This window comes from Hordeum vulgare, chromosome 7H, assembly GCF_904849725.1.
Source record: "Hordeum vulgare subsp. vulgare chromosome 7H, MorexV3_pseudomolecules_assembly, whole genome shotgun sequence".
Classification (NCBI taxonomy): domain Eukaryota; kingdom Viridiplantae; phylum Streptophyta; class Magnoliopsida; order Poales; family Poaceae; genus Hordeum; species Hordeum vulgare.
In genome coordinates, this window is record NC_058524.1 from 79142057 (window position 1) to 79152844 (window position 10788).

Here is a 10788-nt window from a genome sequence, read left to right on the forward strand (position 1 = left end):
AAAAAAAGATATAAAAGGTAAAAAAAACATCCAAAGTTGACAAGATAACAGCGTGAAACCATCAAAAATTATAGATACATTTGAGACGTATCAAGAGCCAAAGCGGAAAGTAGTTACTTGAGGTGGACACTCCAGCATGAGCAGGGGCAGGACCGCCGGTACTACATAGTCGCGCTCTTCCTCATGCTGACCGCTCTTCACTTCTACTCCCTCCGTCCAGAAAAGATTGTCCGGAACGCAGTATAATGATGTTTTGCAAAACAAGCCTCCTAATTTTATAACTGTTACAGACAGATCCCTGACTCCATCTTCTTCCTCCGCCCCTCGCCCGCGCGTCGCTAGGGCCCGGTGACGTCCAGCTGTGCCATTCGCTGCCGCTTCTCAGGACCTGCTCCCCCGCCACCGTCCAGGAACAGATCCACCACCGCCGTCTAGGAACTCCGCCGCCGAGATCCTCTCCTGCCGTGATCCCCTACGCGTTGCCGCCGCCCCGGACCTTCATCGGCCCGTCTTCCGCGCGTCGCCAAAACCTCTTGTCGTTATTTGACGGACCAGGAGCTCCCGCACGCACTAGGGTGGAGCTGGTGGAGATCGTGGAGCTCAGCCCGTCCTGCTGCTTCTCCACTACCCATTCCCTGACTTGGACCTCGATGGAGCTCTGCCCGTGCTTTCTCCTCTGCTTCTCCCATGCCGCCGGTGGAGCTCTGCCCGTGCTGCAGTTGCTCCTCTGCCCGTACTCGTGCTTCTGCTTCTCCCCTGCCGCCGTTGGAGCTCTGCCTATGATGCTGCTCCTCCTCCGCCCGAGCCCTTGTTGCTGCTACTGCTGCTCCTCTACACTTCAAAGAAGGTGATGATCACACAATTTGATTATATGCATGATTTCTCAAATTGTAATGGTCACACAATTTGATTCCTCTCTGCTTGTAACTAAAGAGAGCATGTAAAGATTGTTCAGATTGTTCATATTTCAAGATTTTGAAACACAACTTGTCTGATTGCATGATTTGTTCAGATTGTAATGGTCAGACATTTTGTTCCTGTCTGCTTGTAAAGATTCACATGTGACGCTGATATGAATGTGAGCAACTAACTGAATAAAGGGAGAATATAAGTGTCAATGGAATAAAGAGAGAATGAATGTAAGTTTCAAGATTCACATGTGACAACTAACTGAATTTTAAATGACAACAACAAAGATTTAATTGAATGACAGCAGCAAAAATGGAGTATTTGTGATCGATAAATTTAAACTGAGATATCTCACAATGTCTATAATCACAACAGTAACTTAAAAGGAGTTGATTGAAAGTGTAGGCGTTACCAATCTATGGGAGTTACCAATTTTCTATAGAATTAAGTTGGAATTCTTACTCTCAAAATCTAACTGAATGTGTCAATTACTCCAAGTGCTACCAAATTCAAAGAACACATTCTATGCTATGTTGATCACCACATAACATCACCATCAGAAGCAAAGTGAAGTAAGCAAATTCTATCCAGGGATAAATGTGATGTTATCCCCGAGTACTTACAGTATCACTACCTTTAGATGTGTGAAGGTACTGAACTTTGTTTTCCTATGCAGCACAAAAGAGCAGACTTTGCATTATGTTAATATCAGGACATTCATCTCCTCATACACGCCATATATCTACGGATACATCTAGGACCACGGATACATAATGCAAAATGTACCAACTCTAAATGTGTGAAGTCAGAGAAGCATCCTGCAAATACAAATGTACAGGGCAGGACATGTGATTTAAATCTAAGCTCAACTCCACTCCATCGGCTACGCTCAACTCAACTTCATCATCAAGGCAACCCAGCTCCTCCTCGCTGCTTCAGCCACCGTCGCCGCTCTGTTGCACTTCGGACGCCAGATGGTTGTGGTGGTGGTGGGCTGATGACCCACAAGTATAGGGGATCAATCGTAGTCCTTTCGATAAGTAAGAGTGTTGAACCCAACGAGGAGTAGAAGGCTCTGATAAATGGATTTCAGCAATAACTGCAAGCACTGAAAGTAGCGGTAACAAGTAATGGTGTAGCGAGGTGAAACGTAGAGAGCAAAAAGTAACAAGTAACAAGTAGTAGCAACGGTGCAGCCAGTTTCCCAATCCCTTTTGCAGCAAGGGACAAGCCTGAACAAAGTCTTATAGGAGGAAAAACGCTCCCGAGGACACACGGGAATATCTGTCATGCTAGTTTCATCATGTTCATATGATTCACGTTCGTCACTTTGATAGTTTGATATGTGGGTGGACCGGCGCTTGGGTACTGCCCTTACTTGGACAAGAATCCCACTTATGATTAACCTCTCTCGCAAGCATCCGCAACTACAAAAGAAGAATTAAGACAAAGTCTAACCATAGCATTAAACTAGTGGATCCAAATCAGCCCCTCACGAAGCAACGCATAAACTCGGGTTTAAGCTTCTGTCACTCCAGCAACCCATCATCTACTTACTACTTCCCAATGCCTTCCTCTAGGCCCAAATATGGTGAAGTGTTATGTAGTCGACGTTCACATAACACCACTAGAGGAAAAGACAACATACAGCATATCAAAATACCGAACGAATATCAAATTCACATGACTTATCCCATGTCCTCAGGAGCAAAAGTAACTACTCACAAAACATAATCATAATCATGATCAGAGGTGTAATGAATAGCATCAAGGATCTGAACATACACTCTTCCACCAAGTAATCCAACTAGCATCAACTACAAAGAGTAATCGACACTACTAGCAACCTTACAAGTACCAATCGGAGTTGCGAGACGAAGATTGGTTACAAGAGATGAACTAGGGATTGGAGAGGAGATGGTGCTGATGAAGATGTTGATGAAGATGCCTCCCCTCCGAAGAGAGGAGTGTTGGTGATGACGATGGCGACGATTTCCCCCTCCGGGAGGGAAGTTTCCCCGGCAGGATCGTCCTGCCGAAGCTCTAGATTGGATCTACTCAAGTTCCGCCTCGTGGCGGCGGCGAAACCACGAAAAAGCTCCCTCCTGATTTTTTTCTGGACCAAGACGCTTCATATAGCAAAAGAGGGGGGCTAGTGGGTCATCAGGGAGCCCACAAGCCCCCACTCCGCCACCAGGGGTGGCGGTGTCAGGGCTTGTGGCGCCCTGGCAGCCCCCCTCCGGCAGTTCTTTCGCCCAGTATTTTTTATATAATCCCAAAAAAATCCACGTAACTTTTCAGGGCATTTGGAGATGTGTAGAATAGTGGACTAGGATTTTCTCCTTTTCTAGTCTAGAATTCCAACTGCGTGAATTCTCCCTCTTCAAATAAACCTTGCAAAATAAGAGAGAAAAGGCATAAATATGGTAACACAAGTAATATAACAGCCCCAAAAGCAATAAATATCAACATGAAAGCATGATTCAAAATGGACGTATCATGGGTGACGCCTCTGCTTCCGCTGCTCGTGGTGGTGGGCAATGTTGACGCCCTTCGATCCCCGTCCCCGACCCCCGACACCAGGGACTCTGGTACTCTGCCTCTGTTCCTGCAAAAGCTTCAGAAAGTTCAGTTGGCCAGTTACTCTTGTTGTCAATTCCCATTTTGAGTCTATGGAAGCAAATGAAACTGGACATGTGCACTGGAAGCAAATCTGAAAAAGGTACAGTTCAAACTGAATTTTCAAAGAAATTAGTGATCCAAAACTAGTTTAAACTGAATCTGAAAAAGTACAGTTTGACAGGACTAAATTCGGTATTGTCTCATGGTATGAGATGAGCTTACAATGCAATTACTGAATCTGAGTTTCATTCTTTCAGCCATACAGTATCATTGCGCAAATTTAATTGAGATCATTTCAGTTTGAGCACCGTTAGCGACAGACTAAAGAGTTTATGCAATCTGGAGGGTACTTACAGTGACAAGACGCGCATGGGTGAGGTGTCGAAGCAACCGACCCCGATTCAAGAGTTCTGCCACGACAGGCAGGGGTCGTCGGCCAGCCCGGTGGAGGGTTCTTGAAGCTCCTCGCGAGATCTTCGAGTGCATATTGTAGAAGAAGCCTCAACCTTTTTATCACCCACAACATTAATCCCACGAACCAAAGGAAGAACATATCTCCATATTAGGAATGAACGGTCTGAGTGAATACACATCATCTCTGGTTAGCTTAATTCAGGTTACCCAAAGGAAAAAAACCTCCCCTCTAAAAGCAAAGGAACGGCAAGAGTTGCCGGCTGCGCTGGACAACTACCTGCATTGGCTCAATGAGATGAATAACTCAAGATTGATGCTTTCAATGAGATGAACAAAGATCCACGCTCTGATGGGAATTAGAGGGGGCTCTGATGGGAATTAGAGGGGGCACGTACGAACCTTGGGGCCCATGGTGACCTCGACGACGTTCGTGAGGTCGTTGACGCACCGCATACTCGCGTCGACGCCAAAGATGACCTCCTTCGCCGCATACCCGCGCGTTCACTGCTGCTTCTCGCTCCCGCGCCGCCACGAGCAAGCTGCTGCCGCAGCATTGAGGAGGACCTGGAAATGGCCGCCGCCGCCCACCGGTACATGGCCGCGTGTTTGTGTGTGTGAGGTTGATTTGCCAAGAATCGAACTCAGAGAAGGCCGCCGCCGTCGGAGAGCAGATCGAAAGAAAATTTTGGCCTTCTCCTTGCCTTGGATCACGGTGGAGGGGGGAGGGATGGTGCGGATGAGCTCCGACGACGTGCGGGGGAACTGCAAGGGAGCTGAGCAGGGGAGCTCCGTCGCAGGGGAGCGGACCTCCACCGCGGGAGAGGAGCGGAGGAGAGGAGCGGGGAAGACGATTGGTAGCGAGGGGCTTGTCCGGAATTAGCTGGGGGTTTTTCTGAAAAAAGTCCATGAGGACAAGCTTTATCGGACGGAGGGAGTACATCATGTTGTAGATAGAGATGATGAAACTTGTGGGTGTGCCATGACGATGCAGTTTCACTTATTTGAGACATGACATGATCGCACTTATGTATCGCTATTTTCGAGATTATGTGATGATATTTTGTGTTGAATGATGATGATGATGATGATGGTATGACGAGACTATTGTATGTCTATGATATGTGAGAATGATGTATGTTTAATATGATGCAAATATGTATAGAATCTGTAAAAATACATCACAGATACGTAGAGGGTGCAAATTTGTGAAAGCAGTAAAAGTTAGCAGTAGCGCTGGTAAATACTTACCAGTACCGCTGCTTAGCAGCAGCGCTTACTACGGGAAAGCGCTACTACTATAGTTAGCAGTAGCGCTGGGCAGGGAAGCGCTACTGCTAATACTACTTACCAGTAGTGTTGCTCATACCGGCGCTACTACTAGGGTTTAGTTGTAGCGCGATAGCAGTAGCGCTTGGCCCAGCGCTACTGCTATGCATATTTCCAGCGCTACTACTAGGGTTTTCCCTAGTAGTGAGAGGTAACTCCTTGTATCTTTTTTTCTCACCAATGTTTTTTTGTTGTAGCTTTCTATTTCTAGCAGTACCACACCCATATAGTTGACAACTTTTTCTTGTTTTGTGTTTTTTTCAGCAAGGAGATGACAACTTTTTAAGGAAGGAGAAGATCAACACATATCTGACGTAGAGCTTAACAGGGGGCAGAAGTCCTATCTTTTGCTATTGGTTAGACTTCTATATTTAGTGAGACCATCCGCAATTGTAGCAAAGTACATGAATGTTATTTTTGTGTTTGTGGTTTGTGTTTTAGCGAGAACCATTAAAAATTGTGTTTTAGCGTACGTCCATTACTACTACTTGCAATAGTCCTACTACATACTTCATGTCTTGTTTGGCTCGCGCAATTGGTTGATGCAAATTTCACTTTAAATTATGACAGGAGTTTGCCTCTGTTTAGTAGTAGGGTTGCCTTTTCGTATACCTCATAAAGGCAACTCTACACATTGCGCAACTACGGTGCCACTCTTGTGATGCCCAAATCTACACAAATGGTCTTGCACATCTTTTTTTGCACACAGTTGCTCAATGCGTACATTATAGTCATTTGGTATTAGGGGATCATTTTTTGCTCATTGTTTTCATGCATCCCTAACCTTTACATAAGGGGGACTAGCTTGATTTGTACCCTTTTTTGTCAGCTAAATTGCAGAGGAGTTGCCCATTTTATTGGTACTAGACTGGCTTTTTTCACAAAAGTGCACCAGGTTCACAATATATTATACCTAGTTGCCCAATGCATACACTAGGGTTGCCTCAAAGGAGTCAGTCAGTTGCTTATTTTTTTTACGGAACCACCCTAAACCCTTATATTTTGGAGGAAGGGTTGGCTTTTTAACAAGGAGATGTTTTCATCATTTCAGGAACAAAAAAACGACCCAACCTCTTGATGTTCTCCAGATCTTTACACAGGGATGAGGTGTTTGAGTAAGGTTAAGATGCGAGGAAAGATGGATGCAGATCAAACCCAGGCTTGAGATCAAGCGGGAGAGGGGGCAGGGGGTGGTGCTTACCTTCTCGGTTTCTTCAAGACGCCATTGATGTGGGTTGAGGTAGCCTTGTTCTCCAGATCTGGTTAGGAGCAAGAAAGAAGGGGGAAGAGGAAGAAGGGGTCCTCCCGTGGGCTTGTTCTTCAAGGAAAATAATGGAAAGGATCACGTGAGAGGCGGGCAGGTGCATGAGGGCGTTGGGGAGAGGACCGGGACGCATGATTAGGTGGAGGGCCGAGGCGTGAGTGCTACGCGGGTTTCTTTTCTAGCGTGTCCTCACTAGACGAGTTGGTGCTTCTTCCTTTTCTGGCAGTGCGTTTGCGACCGCGAACGAGCACCGTAACGCTCGCTAGTCCTTGAACAAATATGGATATGCATGAAAATCACTGAGCCATCTTGCTTCCGAAGCACCATGCTAGTCGTTGTTCGTGGGTTACACAACCAAGAGAGCATAGCCATACATAAAGACAACACAACCAAGCAGTGGCGAATCTAAGGGGGTGCTTCAACACGCTTGAGCCCCCCTCCAAAGATTGAAAAACAAAATATACTATATTCATCATAAAAAAAATACATTATTTGAATTAAAAATTGAGAGTTAATGTATTTTTCTTCCCACTGTTAATATTGAGCCCATAGTACCCTGGTTGCACTGCGGTAATTTACATACATAGTACTCCTATTCTTGTTGCATCTCTACTTATTTCTACCATACAGGTGCCACCACCAGTCCAAGCCATCTTGACACGCAGAACAACAGATCTCTGTTGATATAACACGCAGAACACTTCCAGCTAGCTATCATCCTCGGCAACCCATGTGGAGAGGGCGTAGAGCACCCTGCCTTTCCACCCCTGCAGCAGCCACTGGTGATCCACGTCGATGAGGAAGTCCTTGTGGTAGTGCTCCCTCACCTTCTCCCTCACCATCCCTACCACCTCCGGGTCCAGCGGCAGCTGCCGGAACCCCGCCCGGCGGTTCCGCGCCTGCCACTGCCGGTACGTCTCCGGGCGGTCCACCCGGTCCGCGCCCTCGCAAGCGATCACGTTCAGCGCGGCCCGCCCGATGATGTCCCGCTCGATCAGCAGGCGCACGTCGTTGTACCGCGGGATGGTCGCGTCCAGCATGTCGAAGTGCGCCGAGTAGAAGAAGAGCGCCTCCCTGAACCGCGTCACGAAGAATGGCGCGCCGTAGCCGCCGTTCGCCACGCACTCGACGAACACGTCGGGCCTCATGTCGCGGATGTTCCGCAGCACCACGTCCCTGGGGCTCGGCCCGTTCGTGGTCACCGCGACGCTGTCGTCCATCAGGTTACTGAGGCCGCACTGGCAGTACACGACGAGCACCTCGCCCGGGTCGATGCGCAGGTCCGAGGCGCGCACGGTGTCCCACCTGGCCGCCACGCCGTGGAACCTGAACGGCACTCCCAGCTCGCGGGCGCAGCTGCTGAGCCGCCGGCCTGTCTCGTCGATCTGCCCGGCCGGCCGGAACCCAGGCTGCGGGAGGTCGATGCCCGTGATCCTCACCTCCGGCGGCCCGCCGTCCCTCTGCGCCAGACACCGCATCAGGCCCGGCCACTGGAACCCGTACTGCACCCCGAAGTCCACGATGTGCAGGCGGCGCTTCCCCGCCACGGCGTTCAGGATGGTCTTGTTGGCGAACCCGAAGTTCACCTTCTTGAAGCAGCAGGCCGCCATGAACAGCTTGTAGGCCTTGAGGAACTCCACCACTGAGGTCCGCTTGGCCACCAGCGACTGGTAGATCTGGCTCCCCGTGCCCGCGAGCCGCGCCTCCAGCCCCTCGGCGAAGCAGTGCGCCAGCCTCTGCGTGGCGTCTCCCGTCGGCCCGGAGTGCTGCTTGATCTGCTTGAGCAGCTCCGTCGCGCCCCGGCGGTCGCCCGCGGCCACGGCCTGCGCGCAGTGGATGAGCATGGTGCGCAGGTCGACCGCCTCGCTGGCGCCCCGCTTCGCGCGCGCCGCCTTCCCGTTGTTCTTCTTGGCCTCGCTGTCCATGGCGACGCGCAGCTCCTGTATCCCCTGCATGCACATCTCGTACTCCTCCAGCATTATTTCGTCCAACATCTCGCGCGCGCCAGTTTCCTCGTTGTCCGGCATCATCAGCTTGCTGCTCCTGGCGGTCTCCGCCTCCGGGTCGTCCTCGTCGTACCTGTACCTGCGGCCCCGGCCATTGCCGGGCGTCAGAGCCCCATTCGCCCCCTCCTCCTTCTTGGCGGTGAACCCGCGCTCCTTGCGGGGGAAGGCCTCGAGGAGGGTGTTGTTGGTCGGCAAGAACTTGTTGGCCTCCTCCATGCCCTTGAGGAAGGCCATGTTGAGCATTTCCATGTCGCCGCCGTTACTGAAGAAGGCGGAGAGCAGCCCGTCCTGACCACCGTCGCCAGCGGAAAACATCGCCGGCTTCGGCTTGGCCTCCTTCTCCCCCGCCGGGCCATTCAAGATCGCCGAATTCTGAGTGCCCGGGCTGCCGCCGTTCGCGCTGGCCCCATCGGCCGCGCCATTGAATTGCGCCGGACTCTGCTGGAACCCCGCAGCTGGGGGGTCAGAGAGGAACGAGTTCCTGGCATCCTCATCGGCAGGGGAATCGGGGACGAGGCCGCCAAACACCATGTCGTCGAGGTAAGGCGGGGAGCGGAGGAGCTGGGAGAGCTCGAGCGGGTCGTAGGGCCAGGAGTAGTTGGTGTCCTCGGAGGAGGACGTCGTTGCGGCGTTGATGCTGCTGATGGTGTTGCCGTCGGAGGAGGCGGTGCCGTTAGGCGAGCCGGAGGAGGCGGTGGTGATGTCGGAGATGATCTGCTCGTAGGGGCGCTGGGCGTCGAGGATGGCGGGCTGGTCGGGGTACTGGTAGAAGAACTTGTCGTCGATGTCCTCCTCCATGAGCATGCGCGAGATGAAGTCGAGGTCGACGTCTGCGGCGGGGGGCGGCGTGGGCGGCAGGTCGAGGAAGAGGGACGGCGAGAGCGGCTCGAACTCCTCCGGCGTGGCGTCCATGGCTGGTAAGTGGTAACCTCGAGGCGAAGCGTGCGGAGTGCGACGAGTGTGGAGCTATGGATTGACTAGCTGCAGGGATGGAGACATGGGTGCAGTCACTAATGGTGTTGGGGGGATGGACTGGGGTTGGGGGTATTAAAATGGCAGCTCTGGGATTGAAAGTCCAACCGGAGCGAAGGTTCGAGGAAGGAAGGACGCGGCCCTGCACGGAGACTAGAATGCGACTCTGGCCGAGGCGACGGAGGGAGGCTAAATTTCGTGTTTTGATTTTTGTGCTCAAGTAAATCAAAATCTGAACCTTCGTTTATAAAAGAATAAGAATCTAAATTTTTTCTATCGCCAGGTCTCATGATGACACGTATAACAACCTACCGTTAAGGATTCTGACGATAGGGTTACACGTCTTATCGTAAAAAAAATTAAGTTTGCGCAAACGCACTCAACCGTCACGGACCTTGGCGGTAGGGTTACATATGCTACCGCGCAACACCTGTGACGGTAGGGGTGCAGTGCACTGACGTGGCCACTTTTCCTATCGTCACGGACCTTGGCGGTAGGTCGTTATACCCTATCGTCATGGGTCCTCGCGGTAAGAAAATGATGAGATTCCGAAACTTTTGCAAACGAGGGTCAGATCTCGATTTACTTCACTAAAAGGGTAAAAAACCGAAATTTTGCCATGAAGGTAGGAGACGACATGCAATCTGACGCTCACAAGTTGGCCTCCAGATCACTCTCGTCTCTTCCACGGAATGACAAACATGATGAGACCATGAACTGAGGACATCTTCAACACTATACATCAAAACATTGATAGACGTGGTTTAAACATTTTATGATTGTGCATAATAAGTTCATGAACCGGTCTAGATGCTCAAATTTCGTAAAATCAAAAACAAACTTGTGGAAGCATTGGGGGGGAGTCTCGATGCGTGCACGACACATCCAACCCATCCAACCCCCTACCGGGGCCCTTTCCCCCACTATGTTCCTCCCCTTGCTCTCTATCCGTACCAATCAAAAATGTCGTCGCCGCTTATACATCACTTCAGTCACCGTCCAATTCTTGTCGTACCATCCTTGCTTCACCAAGTCGCCCGTCGTATGGAGATCGTAAGTTTTACTTGTTGTTGCTCTAGGTGTTGATCAATACTTTGATTCACCCAATGTTGTAGCTTGATTATCACGTCATTGTATGGCCCGAAAACGTTGTTGTGATGTACCAAAGGACGGAGGGCAAAGCCTTCGCATTGGCACACTGTGTGATGAAGCTCAAGGACCAGCCCATTTGGGTGAACAACATGCATGATGAAGAAGGTCAAGCTTGAGAAGAGA

The 10788-nt window shown here is 50.3% G+C and overlaps 1 protein-coding gene across 1 annotated transcript; it reads right to left on the reverse strand.

The window, feature by feature from the left end:
• Positions 1–7052: 7052 nt before the first annotated feature.
• Positions 7053–9774, reverse strand: LOC123409096 (scarecrow-like protein 34). Its single transcript, XM_045102080.1, has one exon. It carries the CDS (start codon positions 9451–9453, stop codon positions 7243–7245), a length of 2211 nt encoding a protein of 736 aa, XP_044958015.1. The 5' UTR covers positions 9454–9774; the 3' UTR covers positions 7053–7242.
• Positions 9775–10788: the final 1014 nt, after the last annotated feature.

Bases quoted from the DNA above. Each gene is read 5' to 3' on its own strand.
- LOC123409096 (XM_045102080.1), bottom strand. From the start codon at position 9,453: ATGGACGCCACGCCGGAGGAGTTCGAGCCGCTCTCGCCGTCCCTCTTC.